Genomic DNA, 20785 nt, shown 5'->3' with positions numbered 1-20785 from the left:
CAGAAAATGACTGGTCGAACTAGGATGATTAGATATTTTCTTTAATTTGTGAATTATACAAATTAATAAATGTTTTTTCAGATATAAGTATTTTCTTCATTTTGAACTACATGTATTATCTTTACCGATTGAAGTATTACCTGATACCAGTAATTGAAGGATGCTCATATAAATTAAGAGATATGTAAATTTTGTTCATGTAAAATTCCAATAAGATTATGTAGAATGCAATAGAATTTGAACACTGCCTAAATTTAGGCTAAAGTAACAAAACGGCCTATTAATGTTATGTAATTATAAAATGATTGTGTATACATTGAATTTTTTAGTTTATTTTTTCCAATTAGATGCAAATAGAATTATAATTGGTTATTCAAAGCTTACTGGTGTAATCTATAATAGCATATATTAAAAAAGCATATACATGTACTTACAGTTGGCAGGGCTGTACATGTTATATATATATATGTGTGTATATTGCATACTTCTTAGAAGTGTTTGAATGAGTATGACCACGCAGTGTGCTTGGTGAAAGCTTAACTTTGCTGAGATGTGTATGGACAAATTAAACTTTGACAAAGATCAATTTAATCAATGTGTGACAATATTTGTAGGTGTAGGAACAAAATGGATGAAAGAAAAGCTGTGAGATGTTGAGGGGAAGAAAAGTGACCAACCCCACTGTGTCAGCAGCAGGGGGTGGATCCCACAGGCAGGATGGTGATCGAGGTAACACACCCAGTCAGACCCTCTACCCCCTCCCCCCCTCCCCCAGCCTCACACACCTAGTCACTGAAAGAACAATAATAAATACAAATTTTGCAATACTGTTCTAAATTCCAGTACTTTTAAATTTATTATTGAAAACTTTTGATTTCAAATCTTTGTAGTGGCCGGTATTTATTTTTCTTTTAATTGTATATGTATGGGAAGGAAAGTGGTTCAGAATATTGTCATAGAGGTCAAAATGGAGATTTATATTTGAAGGATAAAATAAACATGCATAATAACCCTGATTAAAATTCACAGATTGTGGGCGTTTTTGAGGACTAGGTATTAAACTTCTGGACAGATAATTCTATGCAGACATTTTCAAATTTTAATAATCATTGTCGATATTTATATACCAGGGTAGATCTTTTAATGGTTTTAAAGAAAAAGAGGGATAATTATGTTGTCACCCCCCCACACAGAATATGAAATTATTCTTTAATTGTATGTATTTCATGGCCTTTTAAAATTTCTATCATACATTCTGTATCATGAATGCAGCAAAGATTGTAGAATCCTATCTCTGAAAAGTCCAGCTGGATAAAAGTTCTTAGGAATGTATTGATCAGCTGTTAAATTGTCAATGATGCATTTCAGCAGATAAGAAAAAATGATAAAGGGAAATGTCAATATGAATTTATTTGTAAAACAAAGCTGTGATTTATGAGACTTCAGTACAGGTGCTTGTCCCATATCGCTGAGAGCCTATAAAGTCCTAATGTGTCGATCTTTACACACTCCAAAAACATTCTTTCAAGGAATCATATTTTTTCCAGGCAGATATGTTTTATTGATCCATGAATGAAGAGCTGAAATTCAAATAAATTAAAGGGTAGAACTGCCATAAATGGCCCATTTTTAGGTATTTTTGAGGAAAAATAAAAAGCATATTTAATATATTCAATGCTGTGATAAAGTGAGGGAATTTTTATTATTCACATTCATTCAATACATGAGAAGCATTACCTACAAGGATTATATCCATTGCAGTGAATAATTCTGCCTGCTGACCAAACCTGACTTGTAAAGATGAAGTTTAGTATGCAGTTTCTCCCCATTGAAATCCTCTAAAGTGGGAGAATTTTCATATATCGTTGAGGTTTTCATGTACAAGTTGGCTAAGTTAGGCAGTAAAACTGGATTTCCATGCATCCCCTCCAAAGCTTACACAGAGCTATATGAGCTGTAAAAAAACGATTTCTCTTTATAAGGTTTCGTTTATACCGGTAGATGAAAAGTTTTGATGTCTACCAGTATGGTGTCGCAGATCATTTGGCAATGTATTTGACAAAATTTGGACCATTTCCAAGTTTTTACAACTGTTTTATCAAAATGTGTTTTCCCCTCAAAATACTTGATATCAAATAGCTATTTTTGTTCTTTAAAAGAAATTTGCCAAGGACCAACTCCATGTATACATATGATCTTGCTTTGTTTGGGATAATTTAAAACTTATTAAATTGAAGTGTTTTTAATTTCATTCAGAATTGAACTGTTTTGATAACAACAAAAATGAATGTCTTTTTTTCCATCATGTTGCGGTAATTTACCTTAAAAAAAATTGTTATGAAAATTCTTGTCATGAAATATTTTTATCAGTCAAATGTGGCTGTGTATTCGAATTCTTGGCCCTTCATTTTGTCTTGATATGACACTCTTTTGTGGCTGGCATTCAATTTAAATCAGACTTATTCGATCGGATCAAAAGAGTACTGGAAACATGGAAGAAGTACACTCGAGTTTCCTTCATTATTTTTTTGCAAAGATGTAATGTTTATCTTGAGGCATAACTATTTTCCTTATCCTCCTATTAACTAGATGGCATAAAGCTGATGTTGACCCTTGTGCACTAGTTTTCTGTTTGTTTGATATGTCTTCATTATATCATTCATTTGACTGAGTAAAAGGTCCTTGTTTAATGTTTGTTAAGTAAAGAACCTAAGGGCCAAGGGCAGACTTTTTGACAGTGCAGGGGTCTGGTCCTTAGTATGGTAATTATTGAATGTGTTTTAACAATTCTCTCAATTTTTTTTTCTGAGAAAAATGAAGTATTACGGTAGATGTATAAAATGCACATACATGTACTTCCAAGAAATGAGGGGTATCTCATTACTTATAAATTCAATTGTCATCTGAAAATTCCTTTCTTGTTACATGTGTATTAATTTTACTCCATTATGATTTACCTTAGTATGCCCATTGGGCTGAAAATTTGGAAAAAATAAATTATTTACTTACTTACTTATCCCTTGAATTATTTTAAATTTTATTTAATCATCTGGTGTACATAAACTATGCAGCTTCATAAATTGTATGTTTGTGCACTTAACATTATTTTGTTTTGCCTGGGTCTATTAGGTTAAATGATTGACAAATCAAATCTTCTTCCGTAGCTGGTACATGTAGCCACCGCCAACTAAAATTGGAAAGTGAAAGTAACAAGATACAAGTACTATTTATACTAAGCACCAATAGAGGGGGTGTTCAATTAAAAACTCATTTACTTTGCAAATTACAAAATGTTTTGTTTTTGAGATATTGTCAAAAAATGTCGGCAGTTCCCAGGTTCATTCTGAGTGAAATACAATATCATAAAAAAATGGAAAAAGAATTATTCATTTTATATTAGATTGGAATTTACAATTTATATTTCGTTCCTCCTTATTTGATTTGATAAGTTTTGTACAGTTTAAAGACTAAAATAATTGCGAATTAGATACACATCTTTATAGGGAACCAGTCTACAATCAGTGACCATGAACATAACAGGTTGTCAAAATCTCAGTCAATTGCTCCAAGCACCCTTCTTCTTCAAAGTCACTTGCCCCAGTATGGGATCTAGAGATAATCAATGAAGCCTATATGTAAACATTCTGATTTCTCCCAGATAATAATTACATAGTGAATTTTATGCATGGAGGACTCCTTGACATAACTATTTTCATCTTCTTGGAGTCAAACTTACGGAATTTCCCATTTAATATATAACGTAAGCATGAATTTCATCAAAGGTGGAGAGATAATGATGATTTGTTTTGATTTAAATAATTTATGAACTCTCGATAGAATAAATGCATGTTTTGCGTACATGCAAACATTTAAACTTTAGTGACAAAATCCTGCAGGAGATATCGTGAAAAAAGCCATGTGGGGACCATCTGATCATTCTGGATGGTGCATCAGATAATACATTGAAGTTGTGTTTTCTGCAGGGTTCCATTCAGTGCTTTTAAAGTGGATTTTGATTAAGCTATGAGTAAATTAATAAGGTTGGTTCCCCTTGATTAGTCACTCAGGTCTCTTCTAGCTGACAGTCTGATTATTGAGGTATAGCCTTAGTATATGGCATTAACTCTCCATACAGCGCTATTACAAACATAAGTACATGTGTATATATATTTAAAGGTAGCCCCCAAAATTTTAAATGCAAAGGGTAGTGTTTGCTTTGAAAAATATCCAATAGTTTTAAAGCCTGCCCAGACAGGCCTAGATAAGGTATTGGCAATTTTATAAGTACCGGTATATAACAATATTGGATCAGGGCCTAACAAGTTGGACAGAAATGAAATGGCGTTTGTGGAGGCTCTGTGTTTTAGCACTGTGGTTCTGATGTGATTCTTAATTTTCACTGGTTTCGGAATATGGATCCTTGAATTGTATCTTTGGCACTTGGGTTTTATGTGTATTGGATAGATTTATTTTTTCTTTATTTGTTGTGTGTGTGAACCTTTTATGACAGAATTGAATAATTCTTCTGCTTTTTCGTTGATCAAAAGGATTACCTGTTTCATCTCACAAAAGGTAATATTTTTGTTTTATTTTTCCCCTTTATTTTGTGTAAATATTCTTTTTGGATTAGTCTCTGACTTTGTCAATAAAAAAGCATTAGTTTGTCATCAATGTATTTAAATGCAGACATGCATTAGAGCAGCAATCTGCAAATTCCCATCCAAACTTAATAATGATGCATCCATAAAGCCAAATATTTCAGAAGAATGTCAGCATCAGGGTATTAAGATGATGGATCTAGATAATGGACATATCAAAAAAAAAAAAAATGTTTAACTAGAATGCAGATTAAGTTGCAACAAAAATAGGGAGGCAATTTTCTATAGTGGACTGGATTTGGCCTGGTTTGGATGTAAAGGTAGCAAAACAAGTGCTACATGATGTTTGGATATTATGGTCATAAACTTCATACAGATCCTTTGACTATAGTTCAAGATTTATGGCGGTGAAAGTTAATTAAATCGATGGAAAACGAGGCTTTCGGTGGATGATGCCTTTAATGAATGAATGAATGGGAAGTCTATAATCTGGTCTCTATAATTAATACAGCTGTAATTTTACTAGACAGGTTAGAAGGCCACAAGTCAATATGTTGGAGGGATTAAGGATTATTATACAGGAATGCTAGGGTACCATAAAACCATGAGTGTTTCTGGACCCACGAGGGCCTAAGTAGGACAATCTTTGTTACCCTGCGAGGATAATATTTGTTGTGTCAAGCAAAATGGGCTTGATCAATATATTTATGAAAGATGAATGATTGTCATGTTTCATTGTAATGGTTATTAGCTGTGTAGGAAGAGTTTTTGAAAGTGGAATGAGAAGAATTAATGATAACCATTGATTTTGTCGTGTGTGGTAGTCAACTCATGCAACACATCTACCAAATGCAGAGAGGTTTAAGTCCACGTGCAGTGAATTTTATGTGAATTTCAAACCAATCAATTTTATAACAGGTTTTTGTTTTTTGTTTAGTCGATACATTTAGTACAAAGAACCAGGAAAACTATGGTGTTGCAGCATTAATAATGGAACAATTTTATGACAATTCATACAATTTCATCCATCTATTGTAAAGCGTCCATTAGTTTATTGATATGCATTTTAGCGGTAAGCTTGCATTGCCTGGCCAGAAGAAAGAAAATATAAAAGTTCTGTCATTTGATGCATAGATTTAAATGCATTGAAATGTTTTATCTTCCCGGAGGAAAATTTTGCCATTCATTTCAAATGGCCATTCTAAGAAGTCTGTTAATAGATAGGGAAAAATTGGAAGTACATGTATATCTTTGAAACATGTGGCCTAGATGAGAATAGACAATCTTTGGGGTAACTTTTATGTGACTTTGATGACAAGCAAAAATCAGCCTCTGAGATTGAAGAGTAAAGGTTGCAACACTGATGTTAATGTCCATTTTCTGACTATTTCTTAACATAACACACTATACAGCGCAACACTCTGCCAACAGGATCAGGTTCTTGGGTAATTTACAAAATGCTAATTTTGAACACTTGTCAAATTCCAAATCTGTACTTGAGGATTATAATCAAGACTGTAGAGTGATTACAAGAAACCTGTTAACTTTGAATGCTTTGGCTAAAATACTGAATGTGAAAGTAAGATATTTTACTATATGCCATATAGTTGTAATTGTGAAATTTTTGGCATGCTTACTAGTGTGTAATTGGTGTTTAAAAGTAAATTGATATATTCTCTCACCCCCAAACAAAAGAACTGGTAAATTGAACAAAAATGAAACCAAAGAAGTCATCTTGATAAGACACCTCCCCATTGAGTTATTATTTAAAAAAACATACCAAAAAATAGAAACAACAAAGAATTTAGCAACTTAATTTACCTTATTCAAGGTTTTTTTTAATCCTTTATGGAAAAGTTTAATCACATGGTCAAAGTTAGGAGAGAAAAAACAACTTCATTATTTTTATTAAATGTTCATTTTTTTACCCACACAATTGTGCTAAAACTTACTGAGTGCATGCATGTTCACTTTAGAATTTATTGTAAAAAGAATTCACTAACAGGACAAGGGGACAAATAAAATGCAGGCAAAAAGACAACTTTAATGATCAGTTGATAAAGATTAAAAGATAAAAAACATCAAACACAATTTTTAGAGGAAATTCATCCAGGTAGTTCCATTTCAGAAATGAGCTGCAAATCTTAGCAGGGGAGTCTAATGAGAGTATTTGCAGAAATTGTTTCACATCCATTTTTAATTTGACTTTAACCCTTTTTTTATGATATTTTATCTCGAAAAAATTCATATTTGAAAGGACTCATCTCAAATGATGAGCGGAAGAATTTAATTATTTGCACTGAAATGTGCACAGCATACATCTCGCTATTGATCCCGACACCATGGTCTGCAAAATCAAACACTAGCAACCAACTAGAATACGCTATTGGTCTTTCAACTTTTGAGTAGTGTCATTCCTACCATTTTTTTTTTTCATTCAAATGTTTATTTTATCTCTAGGACACATTTGTTTCTGAGTCTCCCTAAAGTGTCTGTAGATGGAATAGGATCCTGTAATTAGCGTCTTTTGCTTACACCTTAAATACCTAGTGCACGGGTGCTTGCAGTATGTAGTCATAATTTTGTTAAAAATGTTCTTTTTAGTGTAAAATTTGTTTTTAATGACAACCCTTTTGTGTTGTAGATCTCAATCGAGCCTGGAACAACATCCACAAAGTCAAGACAGAGGTAAGCAATTCCCCCTTCCCTCCCCCCACCCCCTTCCTTACTACTTTACCTCGTCTAAACAGTATACGACTTTATTAAACATTTACCGGTACCTGTTTCGAATTTCCATGTTTATAGGAAACAGGTATTGGTGAAAAAAGTTTACTATATTAAATGTTGCTCATTGCCATAAGTGTAGAAAATGGCAATATCTTGGCAAACAACATAGCCTCCTGTTGAAGCATTATATATAGGAAAAAAGGTTGTGTGCTTTTTGATAATGTGCTGCTCCTGCATAATGGCATTGAACGTTTGATTTGTTTGTGCTTATGCCAATTAAACTGCAAAAAACAGTTTTAAATGCTCATTGGGGACAATCTTTTTAAAAAAGAATGGCTAACATGTATTTAAGAATCATTAACCTCTGGTATTTACTACCAATCTAAACTCCTTAATGAATTCAGACAGTATGTGTGTGGAGATTAGTGTTGTTTGTGAGACAATCATTAGATCCATTTAAGTTTTACTTACTTTGCAGAATACATTCTCTCTTCAGTAATTATATTTTCAATATTAAATTACGTTCAAATGATACATCAGGTGAAGAAAGGGTTGTTTTGAAAATAAAAGGAAATAATGTTTTATTAATGTCAGAAAGAGGAAATACATGTGGCATGATGATATTTTACATTATCATAACTTTTTAAAAGTCTCTTTATTGTTTTGCACAGCCAATGTTTGTAAAATGAATGTACCTTACGTTACGTCTCCATTAGGCACACTCCTGTTACTCACTATTTTGCTTTAAATTAAAACATTTTGAGTTAAGACTATACTTCATGGTACCTCATCAGCAATTGCTTTTTGACACTGTTGGTGACATCACTTTACATAGATGTTAAGTGGCAAAGCTGTTAGAGCAAACATGTGTATCAAATGGCAGCCTTCTCCAGCTCGCTTTAATGTTTCTACGTTATTTTGATGACAATCAGCTGGTATTTACATAGGTAATGAATGGAAAAAGGGAAATTGGCATTAAAACAAGAACATAGACCTGAAAGATCAATATTTGATTCCACTAGTGCTATTTTATCAATGTTCCTGGCAAACACTGATCTTGGAATGAAACTTTTCCGACTAAATTACCTAAAGGTAGATAGATGTTGGTCTTGGAGACCTTCTGCATTCCATTTGTAGATTTCTGCAAGTGGTAGTTGATTAAAATACTTTGTCCCACTACTGAATAAGGAATTTGTCATTGGAAATGTAGATTTCTATTGTATTTTAATCAGACTTAATTTTGCTGGTCTAAGCTGAAAAAAAAGAATCTGCTATACGACATTATAGTGCAAAGTGAACCTTAGACTTATAAGGGGAAATGGGTGTTTTCATGTAAGCTGCTATATAGTTACTGATTTTTTGTCATAAAAGATAAATACTTTTGTATCTGATCTTCAAGCATAAGAGCTTTGCACCAGTGACATTTTCTGTAATAATTTTAAAATTAGTTTGCTAAACCACTCTCCCTAGAATAGTTTAGAATTTTTTGCGATCAATTGAACTGTTATCAGCTAGAGTCAATCCTGTTGAGAACTCCATGATTTCATGTACTCTAGCTGCGCAAAACTTCATAAATTACCCTGGTGTTTGCTTTTTACTTTGGGAAATTAGAATAAATAACACAGTGCAATGTACTCCCCACTGGCTTTATTTTAATAACGCGTATTACCATCCTCATAAGACTCCTTATTTGTTGACATTTTTTCAACACTATGGCAAAAGCCCCCCAAACTACGAGGTTATAAAAATTCTGAAACACCCCATAACAAAATCTTGAGAGATTGGGATCTAATTCTGACAGATCTCTCGGAAGATAATAAAAAAATCATTTTCTTCTGGCATATATGATATGCATTTATTATGTCATAATCACAAGTCTGCAAGACACAAGAGTCCCTTTAATATTTTTTTTAACTTGCTAGGAATTTTATTCACATTTTAATTAACATAAATTGTGTATAAAACTATCGATCGATAGTACATTTTTATATTAACATTGAACATACATATACTACTGTATTATATTCAGTTCATGTGTTTATTCTTAGCGGATACTTTGAAATGTGCATTCAAGTTTTTTTTTAATGCATTATAGAACAGTTATTGTTTCCAAGTGGTGGTATCCCAAATCGTTTTTTTTGTGTTTTTTTTGATGTGTTAAAGAGATTGTAAAGACTTAGAATAATATTCATCAGTATATCAATTTAAAACAGATTAATAAGCATTATCAAGGACAGTTTCATTGTGCCGTGTCGCAAAGAGCTGTATAGATTGTGCTGATTAGAAGATTGGACACTGGTTCACAATATGTAGCTTTGACCTGCACAAGCTCGATCCAGAGGGGTAATACCCCACAGAAATTCACACCTATAGTAGAAAATACATGGCCACTTCTAGACAGTGGACAGCAGATGGTACATTTTCTGTTGATTGGATTTCTTTGGACTGCTTTCAGATTTTTAGGTCATAGTTTAAGCCGGATTAAATGCTAGATTCTGTAGTCTTTTCCATGAAACCAAATCTTGCTTGTTGCATTAATTTCGTCCATGCAGGTTCTTAGTTGGGTACTGGTTCTTATCTTGACTGGTTCATACTATGTACATTTGAGACTTTTTGTGCTGTAGAAGCATGTAGAGAGAAAGGATGCCTATGCATGTTTGGTTATCATGGAATGTTATTGCATTTTTATATCTCTTTGCTTATTAAAATACTGACCTAAGGATATGAGATTGAAACCAGACTCAGTTTTTAAAAACAATTACCAGTAGGTTAAGATTTAAGTTTTCGTATATATACGTTTTCTGAAAGTCTTCACCAATAGCAATATGCATCACCCATGGTCCTATAGGTTTTAGATAAAACTTGAAGAAGGTGGATGGCCACGAAGAATGTAATGTAATGTAATGTAATGGAGGTAAAATGTACAAATAGTTTTGAAAGGATTTTGAGAAGTCTCTAGTTTACAGAGAAAGTATTGAATCAACAACATGATTGAATGCTAGGCTGGATATATGTAGGCCATTATAAAGCGCCCATTAAATAATAGAAGCAGGGTGTTTACTAAAAGAAAATTTACCTTACCATAATGAGTTTGATATTAATTTCTGCACTTGAATGTGATTTACTTGAATTGAATGGAAAGCCTCCAGTTCGCCATTGTTGGTAATTGATCTCAAATATATTTGGTAAATATCAAAGGGTGAAATATAAATTAAAAATAGGAAAATGCCGGGGCTTCCTTTCAGGGTTTGGGCACTGATTTTCAGCACCGACTACGGTATGCCGAATTATCATTGCATGCAAAGAGCAGACAAATGAAGTATTATACAATTTTATGAGCTGCCATTAAAACATCATTTACAGATATGCTTTTATTGAAATGGAACAAAATTAATAGAACAGACAAAAAATCTAGCTACTGGGACCCCATGCATTGAGACTCTTGCTTTGCATTTTGAGGGGTGTGGAATTTTAATATCGGATCACTAAGAGGATATTTATTACATGTGAAAATACATCTGTTGATAAAGTAATCAATGAATATTAATGTGAACTATGTATATACAAAAACTTTAAGATTTTATCTAGAATTTTATATGCGATGTTTGATTGTCATTAGCTGACTTAACTAGGCATGTTTTCATGGAAATGAGCTATATCTGGGTCTTTTATTCTCTCCGTTAACTTTTAAAAGAAATTATGAGCTGACCAACAAATGTTAAACTAAGAACATTTTCTTTGAAAGCCATAAAATCCATTTTACAAATAGACCCAATATGCTTTAATTGTGGTAAAAGGCCGAGTGATTTTTAAGTGGTTTAGCATTGTTGTTCTCATTAGAAGTGTATCAACATTAAGGTATTGACACACTTTTGACCTTCTTACATAATCTTTGACTTTTAAGTCAGATGGCTATCAGGTGTTTTAAACCACTGAATACCAAATTCCGCTTTTGTTGTGCTAAGGCACTTACAAGCAGTGCCAGCAAAAGAATTTAGAATGATACATGTATTGGTCAGTTTTATCATATGTTTCGAATTTTTTTATTTTTTTTCTGGGGGGGGGGGGGGGCACAATTATTCAAATTTGATCTACAGTTTTTAATGTCATTCAGGAAGCAACAATTAAAATATTTTTTTAACATAATTATTCAAATTTGATATGATCAATATTAGAATACATGAATATATTGAAGTTTTAAGTTTTCTTGTTGTTGAATTCAATTAAGATTGGCATTATCAAAGGTATTTTTAACTCACAATTTTAGTTAGCTATTAGATTAATAGAAAATTTGTGTAAAAATGTCTCCAAAGTAGTAACCATCTGTTTCATCTAGGCTTTAGATCTCTATAACAATATGCTATCATATGCAGTTTTAAAGAACAACAGCATGTTTGTCTTCTTAAATAATTCTAGCTTTTTGCACCGCCTTTGGTAAATCTAGCAGCCCAGTCTGTAGTATAAATTTGATTTTGCCAAACACCTGAGCAAATTTTTGGTGACTAAATGAAAGAGTTTTTCATCTTTCTTGGATATGAATACTTACTTTAGCAATTTCTTTGCATTCAATCATTGCATATTGGAATTTGGAGGAGATAACAGTCATTCTTGACGTAAATGAAGTACAGATGGAATAACAATCTTGATTTTTCAACAGAGTTAAGGAAAAGATTGATTATTTGTCACATATGGTTATAAAATTTTGAGGTCCAATTTTTAAATTGTGTTATTTGTTTTAATTGGCAGGCTGCATGACAAACTCAGTCATTGATAGCTCCCTTTAGAAAATACATCGTAATTTCAGTCCTTCCAACTCCCTAGTGAAGAGCGAAACTGATGATTCTTTCTCATCAATTTTTAAAGGGATAGCAATTAAGATATGCAAATTATGAATATTTCACTTTTTTACTGTCCGTTTCTCTTAATTTTTTGGCTTGTGTTTGTTTCAGTTACGGAAGATTGAGCACAGACTAGGCGAGAGCGAGCACCGAGCTGTTCTGAATGAGATATATGAGACCAGCATCACCGATTACTCGCCACGCACTGATCTGAATTTAACTTATGATGCAACAGATTCTGGGAGAGCCGTACGTAATTCATAACATTTGTTTTTGTCGGTGAATCAAATCGTAAGGCAAATAATTATCAAATCGTTCTTTGAATTTTTCCCCGTTAAAGTGCAATATATTTTTCATTTTCATGCCACGTGATAGAATCTTGTCCAAAATGTATTTTGTATGTCAATAAAATAATCGAGAGGAGTGTATTATTCTTAACAAGGCAAATCAGGTAGATATATACAGCAAAACTTTTGTTAAAAAAAATCTAGTTCCTTCTTTTTTATGTGTCTGGAGACTGGAGAATTCACTTACGCAGGGTAGGGCCTCCTGATCGCTCATAAACTTTTCTGTTAGGGTGTAGGGAATTATGGCGAGGGCTTGCATTGTTTTACTCTCCTCTGGATCAACCAAGAATGGAATCCACAAAATAGACTTTGACAAGTTTTATGCTAGAATGCAATGTTGAGCCACTTGTTTGATATTTTAGTAAGCTTACTGAAATGGCAAAGCCTTAAAACAGAAAGGCCTTGCATTGGTTTTGAAGAGTCTATATTCCTGGATGCCAGGCTGTTAAGGAATTTGGTTGAACTTTGGGATTCTTTAGGTTAATTTATGTACTAGCTGGATACGTTTCTGGAGGTGCTTTTAAACCTTACCAGTGATAAATCTAAAGCAATCGATAGAATTTTTTGTTAAATGAAAAAAAATGTTTGTCCAAATGATTGAGATCGAGGATAAGACACAAAGCTCATTGATAGGCCACCAGTACTACAGCTATTGCATACCGATGGGCTCTGGGGGAGAATGAAGTAATGGTTTATTTTTTTGGATGTCTATACTTATTGACTTGCATAAAAGGTCTCAAATACACTTGAAGTCAATTCTTGGACAATTGGAAGCAAAGGACAAGGATTATACGAGCTAGGTGGTGTTTTGCTTAAAGATTTTAAACGCTGTTGTGATCCAGAATAATCACTCTGATAAACTTTCCGCATTCCTTGTCATTTTCTTTGACGATTATTTGTGTCATTGTATTTAATTCAATATTTGACTGATCTATTATGAAGGTATCGGCTTTCGTCTATTCAATCAATGTTATTCTTCTTCCACTGATTTAATAGTAGTTAATAATGAGATCTTATTTTGAATTAAAATGTAATGAATAATGAATTAACCTTTGTGAACTAACATTGTTTTAAAATTGTCCCATTTTGAATGAAATAGGAAAAGAATAATGAATTAGATTTTCATACTTTGGCTTCGTTGTTAAAAATATCCATCTTGTTATGTTTTAAACTTTAATGTTTTTTACTACTTCTGTTTGGGATTACTCTATAACTGGTAAGAAAATGGTTTGGCAAAATATTCTGAAAATGTTAAAATAAAAAGGCAAGGAATAAAAAAGATTGATCAATTTTATCAATTAATATTATCTTGTTTTTCAAACTTTCCATTTGATAGTTTTTTACTATGGAACACTGGAGAGTAAACAAAGTTTTGTTTCATTTGAAGTATCAGGTTTTGTTAAAAAAAAAATTTTGCCATAGATAATGTAGAAGGCTGTTGGAATTTGTTTGCAATGACTGCAATGAATGTCACCCAGCACTGCACGACTGATCGCTTCTTTTTTTTGGTTGGTTGTACAAGTTAATGCTGATGCTTTTTTCATCAGCCGTCTGCTTCGAGGGATCAATATATGAGCAGTATATCAATTCTCTGTCCTTTCCTTTTTTTATGAAATGGATTGAAGGAAAAACAATAAATTAATCCAGCTTCCTCCTCCTGTCAAAGCCTCGTCCTGTTATTTTATTGTCAGGGACTTACGCTGTGATCTATTGAAAAGTCTGTACTCGAAGTTCGGAGTGCCTATTTGCTTACAACTCTAAGCAAATTAACCAAAAATGTCCTTTTCATATCCTGGTCTATTGAATCCTTATAGCTCTCCCTTAGTTCTTGGCATTAAGTATTTTTTAGGAGAAAAACAATATGCAAAGGTTGTAATTTTTTAAATGACAGCTCAGGACTGGGAATAGACAACATCAAAAGATGAATTGATGAGTAAGAGGTGGTTACCATACAACCCAACCACTGAGTACTTGACAAAATAGCAACACGCACAACTCCAGATAAAATGCATCAATGTTTGGCACCAGCAAATACTTAGTGGACAAATTTCAGTTTTTCATTTTTTCTTAAAACATGCAGACAGAAGTACTTGATGAAGAAAACAATTTTGCAAAATAATCTCCTAATTTCATGCCAGGCAGTAAATGAGTAAACAAACCCTTTTAACTCTGAAAACATATTTTTGATTTTGTTAAATTCTCACCTTTTGGTCTATACTTGAGACTTTAATGGGTTCTGAAATTTCAGTGTGGTGATACCTTTGGTTTGACATGCTTTATCAAAGTGTGTCACTTACTTCATATTTCTGTCCTATTCCAAAAATAAAGTTTATAGATTGAAACACTTGATGCATGTATTATTTTTGTTTTGTTTTATCAGGCTTTTGTTGACCGACATGGATGGACTTCTAGTGCTAGGAATAAATCTCATCCCAACAGCAGAAAGGTTTCGAGGCTAGGTGAGTATCAAACAAGTCCATCATTAGCACTCGTTGTCCATTCTGAAGCAGACCTTCAAGAGATAGAATTGTCTGTCTGTGTATCTGTCACACCTTGCTGAGAATGTTCAAAAGAATTGAGCATGCACACTCTTGTTTCAAGACCTTTTAAACTGACATCATATAGTGACAAATAATGTGAGACTTTACATTTTAAGGTAAACCATTTAGATATGTTTACAGATAGAAGACTTTATAAGAAGTCCTCGTAGCACTTACATTTTTAACATTCTTGCAAACGAAGTAAATGGTACCATAGTTCTGCCAGACAGAAGGCATGTTCTAGCTTCTATGGATCTGGCAAATGCATGTGATAATTAAGACATTATATAGATACTGTAGCCTAATTAGAGGTTAATATACATGTAGGATAGTAACAGAGGAAGCATCAGTGTCATTGATTAAAGTGTTAAATTAGATCGTGTTGTATTATGGATTTATTGTGTGAGACAATTAACTGATGCAGTAAGTGGCATAATTACATTGAGAAGGAAGAGTTACCTGTTGGATTCTCATGTCTGGAGACGTCAACTTCCTTTTGAGTCCAATCTTTACTTTTTATGATCTTGCTTCATTATCTCAAAAGCCATTCGTCTGGATTTGTGCAGGAATTAGAACAACCTTGCCTGTGATTGGCTCAGGACATGCAATATGTGCAAAGTAGTGCAAAGCAACCATCAATCGGAAAAGAATGATTCCCTTTTTCATACAAATTTATAGATTGCCTTAATTCGGGAAGAAAAAAAATTGCTTTTCACGAAGAGATTAGTGGCATCCATTATGTAATCTAAGAAATAACTTTCCCATGCATGAAATGGAGAAGATTTATTGTCACAGCCATATCAGTGGAGAAGTATAAGAATAATTATTCATTTTAAGACTTTGAAAACAACTTAGCGCATCATTTAACCAGGACAAACCCTGAAAACAGTGAAATCTTGTCTCAGACAGGAAAGATTTAAAGGAGATGGTGCTGCGCCATTCAATTTATATGTCAATCAATGTATATATGTGTATATATGTAAAGAAACTGTCCATAAACCCATTTATAATGCAGTCTTCTGCTTCATTGATCAGTTTTATGCGTAAAAAGTAAAATAAAAAGGATATTGGCAATCTATAAACATATAAACATACTTTATTTAAAAAATGGTTTTTAAAAGTTTTTGGAATGATTTAACTGAATGTATAGATATGCATTAAAATGATAATACATACTTCTTGAGGGCTTTAAAAATCTACTGCTTTCAATAGCCATTTGATATGTTGTTCTTTCAGAAGACAAGTACCAAGAGATGGATGGGGCTGGTGCCAGGAGTAAAATGGACAAAAATGATGGCAAAGGGACCACCCATGGAAAGCCGGGAAGAAGTGGCATGGAGGTCATGTCCAATGGAAGTCGAGAAAGGAAATACAAAACCGGCAAAAATGATGCAGGCCCACATTGTGTAGAAAACGCAGATGGGATGTATGGTGATCTGATCGGGGCAACTGGAGTGACCAATGATATTAATTCTTTGGGTTGTGACCCTCTGGATATGAATCAGGATACATTGACAGATTCCAGGGCAATTAGAGAAACAGAAATTAGGTTTTTAAACAATAATTTATCGACTTACGATGATGTCAGGTGGGGTCAGTCTGTGAATCCAACCAATCAGAATCATTTAACTCATGTGAGTGTGACCGTCCCGAGAGCTCGCGACTCCTACCACCACGAGCGATACCCAGTTAGAGCTACGCATTCAAACCAGGCAGAGAGAGAAAGGAAATGGGAAGTGGGATCCACAGATTCAGCTGCATCTGATACAAGTTCGCAGATTGGTAGAAAATTGAAAAAGACTTTAAAAGATTTAGATTTCGGTAAGTTGATTAAAAAAGTTGTAACACCTAAAAACAATTTGCAATATCTGTTGATGAATCAAGATTATATAGGGATGGGAGATTTTTTGTATGTAGAATACTATTAAGAAACAATGTATCCCAATGTAAGGAATTTTTTTTAAAGTTGTAACTAGAAATTTTGCCGAAGTCAAGTTTTTACATATAAATACTGATATTTTGTAAAAAGGAGAAATAAGTACATGCACTACAAAGCCATAGTGGTGCTAGTTCAGTGCACTGTAATGAGTCTTTAATGGTTGACTAATGATGCCATGTTTTGATGATGTTTGATTTCTATATGACTGTTAAATGACCTGCTAAATACAGAAATTAATATAAGGTGGAAGTACATTTTCACCCAATTATTTTACATTCCTGGATTCATTAATGGTTAACCCATAGTCATTGATGTTCACATTTGTGAGGTCTAAATTCAGTTCATTGCATTCTGCAATCTCTTTCAAGGCTGCAAATTAACCAACTGTAGGTAAAGTTTCCACATGGGAAAGTTTAATCTAGTATATAATAAATCAAACGTTGTATTTTTTGTACTCTGCTTACGAGCACCTTTTGCATCGTCATCAAATTTGGCACTAACAATCTAGTTGTAATACAAGTAGGAATTGAATAAAACTGTTAGGAATATTAAAGGGATTAGAATGACTTTTGTTCTGTAGCCCTGTCTTTAAACTTTTATGATCCACACAGTCACATCGAACTGCTTTACTCATGGGCTTACAACTCACAAAGACTTGTTAACGGGTATGTTATTATGGGGACACTACCGAAAGCTCTTTATCTGTTTCCAAATTGTATTTTCATGTCAAGCAAACTAATAGGAATCATAAGCAGATATGTTAAGTACAGGGTGAATTGAAATTAATTGAGTTACATGATGCACAACAAAAGGGCTGTAATGTGTGCACTTTTAAGAAAAAATTGTTCTTTATAGTTGGCGCTTTTTTTTTTTTGGAACAAAAATGTAGTGTTTTGCAAAGGATTTCCATTGTCAAAATATGACTCATCCATAAAAGGAGAAAGTTTTTTGAAAAAGTCTTTATTGACAATTTATGATTGCACATTCCTCCGGCACCCAAACGATTTTAACTCATAGAATTATGCGATGCAATGATTCTGCAGTTTGTTTTGCAAAATTTGAAGGCAATTAATTCAGGTTTATCCATTAGGTCTGGCAGGGTTCTGAACAAGTAGTACCACCCCTTTAAGGTAGAGTTAATGAAAGGTTTGGACAGTTTGCGGTTCTGTATCAAGAAGATGGCGTGCCATTATTTGACTAGGTTTGGGTTTATATGATTTTGATAAGCGGGTAAGTGGTGGTGTATTGCAGTAACCTTCAAGATTTGTGTCAGCTGTTGATCCAGGGCCATAAGTAAGGACATTTATTTTGGAGGCTTCTCAAAGAATCTTAGAAACCCCGGGGACTCCAGGTCTAAGTGCTTACACCAGAACACATTTATTTTACACAGAGTCTTTGTTCTCCAATACACACACAGATATATTCTGGATAAAACTGTCGTTAATAATTTGGATAGACAGGCAAGCATGGATCATAGATTGCAGGTCAATGTAACATTTTGGACTCGTGCTAAAGAGCACAGAAAAGCTTGTACCTGTATTTCTTCTCATTGTATTTAGACCTAGTGTTTAATTAATACATGTACTTCGCTGGATTTGAAACACTATCTCTATATTAATTAAGTGAACTTTGAGACTTTTTCTGGTTTTGCATTGAATATCAATTAAACACATTGAATTTCAGTGAAACATCACCTTTACACAATCAAAAAACTCAGTCATTGACCATTACATTGTGTTTAGTGTATCTGAGACAGTTCTTAACACTTTCTTTCATGACTTAAATCCATCAGAAGATTGCATTCATACTATATTGTACATGCTATACATATTCATACATCTGTATTTTCAGTTTTTCAATTTTTAGCAATCCAAAATCGATTTTGAAGTGATCACAAATGATCCCATGTGCATGACAAGTGACAAAATGGTGCAAAAAGCAAATTCTGTCGTCTTAATAAGCCTCAAGGAAACAGTTTGTTGCAAAGCTCCTTTAAGGGCAAGAGTTATAGGCCAGCTGGCTGAGTCATGATTGCCCGGTGTCCCACAGCTTTTGAAATTGACTTCGTCTTTGGTTGGATTTCTCATTTGAATGGATATAGGTATTAATTGTAGTGAAAATGCATAACAAATGGCAGCAAATCATTATAAAAAAAATACCTCCTCAAGGGAACTGCAGGTGTAAATTGAATCAGATTGCAGGTGACTTCTTTTGTGATTCTAATTTAACGGGGGATCTTTTCTTTAGCTGAATTTCGCCTGACCTGCATTCCTCCTTCATATCGATATTGAAGTATTGACGTAGGATTTGTTGATAATTACCCGGCGATTGATAACATTTCTTAAGGTGTTTTTATCGTTTCTGTGAATTTGCCATGAATTCTAGCCACTTTTGTCACTAACAAATTGTCTGGTTTTAACTAGCTGGTCCACTTACTGCTAATTTGTCAAGATGGGATTAATATGATTTTCATTTTTATGACAATATTTGAACAATTTTTAAATAGATTGAGCTTAGAACTTAATCCTGTGACGTCCAACTGTTAAGGTATAATTGCAGAATTAACAATTACAAGTCATTTTAATTTTAAAGGTCAAGGCATTTGTATAGGTCCAATAATCCTTATGTTGTATCTAGTAACTGAATGTTCTGTGGACTACCTAGATAGCTGTCAAACCACTGTCTCAGCAAATTGAGATCACTACAGCTCTTTGTGACAAGAAAACATAAAGTGATAGATTTTTTACAGGATATGAAAAACACCCATATATCTATTTTCTTGAATGCTATACCTTACCACTTCTCCCAAGAAAATACCATATATATATCAAACGTGAAGAGATTTGATGAGTTATGTCAATGTAGAGTACTTGCAGTATAAGAATGCTAGTTTAAAAAAGGTGGAACATTTTAATGGTGCATCCTCCATCTTCATAAACAGCCCAGATGACAAATTGAATGACTCCATTTGCTTACTTAACTCTGAAAATTTTGGCAAATTGAGACCAAAGAATTGCTGAAAGTTTCATTTTGACAGGTCATACTGTTTACATAAGATTTTCATAGCACCTTTAGAGTACAAGGCAAACTAACATAAACTGTGGAATAAAATCTTCCCGAAAAAAAAACACCTCCAGATTTTCGATTTTTTTTCTATGCCTTGTACAAGCATTATAGCTTGATGGGGAAAATAAAAGGGGTACTGTATATTCTGAACCTATATTCTTAAATGACATCAGAAAGATAAAGATTCCAAGAATGAAAGGGAATATTTGCTCTGGTATTTTCTAAAGTATTTGATCAGTGCAAAAGTTGTAGGGAAAAATATTAATCTATTAGTTTGGGTATGATTTAAGTGGGTTCAGTCCAACTCTTGATTCATTAGCATTGAAATAAAACTGAAATTGCATTTATATTAGCCAGGACATTTTAGCAATCTTCATGTATTTTACACAATCAACACAAAACGTTCTTTATTCCCTAAAGAAGTACTTTCACTTGCTATAAAAATGAATTAGGATTTTAAGTGGCCATGGGCGCAAAGCTGTTTTATTCTTGTAAAAATGGATTTCATTGCTTTAGGGTGTGTTATAGAATATCTGTACCATATCCCTGAATCACACTTGATGTGTGTGTGGATTTAGTGTCTTCAAACAGAGACAAATTAATTTCCATAGTCTCTTTAATTCCATCCACCATGTTAAATCCCCTTCAAGGGTCCTCTAAACCTGACTCCATGGAATTGTTGTCCAAGTTTTGTAAAGTCCTATTCAAACCTTATCAGCACATCTCCACA

General features: G+C 33.4%; 1 protein-coding gene and 1 long non-coding RNA gene across 5 annotated transcripts in view; one reads left to right on the top strand and one right to left on the bottom strand.

The window, feature by feature from the left end:
• LOC105322268 (centrosome-associated protein 350) overlaps positions 1 to 20785 on the top strand; it is a 59309-nt gene that overhangs the window by 2285 nt on the left and 36239 nt on the right. For 3 of the 4 annotated variants that reach the window (XM_066075363.1, XM_066075364.1, XM_066075362.1), the window contains exons 2-6: positions 615 to 729; positions 7243 to 7286; positions 12275 to 12412; positions 14891 to 14969; positions 16287 to 16871. In XM_066075363.1, the coding sequence (XP_065931435.1) occupies positions 651 to 729; positions 7243 to 7286; positions 12275 to 12412; positions 14891 to 14969; positions 16287 to 16871 (925 nt within the window). In that variant the 5' untranslated portion in view covers positions 615 to 650. Of the gene's footprint in view, positions 1 to 614; positions 730 to 4553; positions 4573 to 7242; positions 7287 to 12274; positions 12413 to 14890; positions 14970 to 16286; positions 16872 to 20785 lie in introns of those variants that run through there. The other variant, XM_066075365.1, reaches the window with a different exon arrangement.
• LOC117681576 (uncharacterized) lies at positions 905 to 3324 on the bottom strand. The gene is made up of 3 exons (XR_004596212.2): positions 3010 to 3324; positions 1738 to 1954; positions 905 to 1580 (listed from the first exon to the last, which is right to left on the bottom strand). It is a non-coding gene; the product is annotated as an uncharacterized lncRNA (long non-coding RNA).

Source organism: Magallana gigas, chromosome 2 (assembly GCF_963853765.1).
Source record: "Magallana gigas chromosome 2, xbMagGiga1.1, whole genome shotgun sequence".
Taxonomy (NCBI): domain Eukaryota; kingdom Metazoa; phylum Mollusca; class Bivalvia; order Ostreida; family Ostreidae; genus Magallana; species Magallana gigas.
The sequence above is the reverse complement of the archived record's forward strand: the minus strand, read 5'-3'. Positions and strand labels throughout refer to the sequence as shown.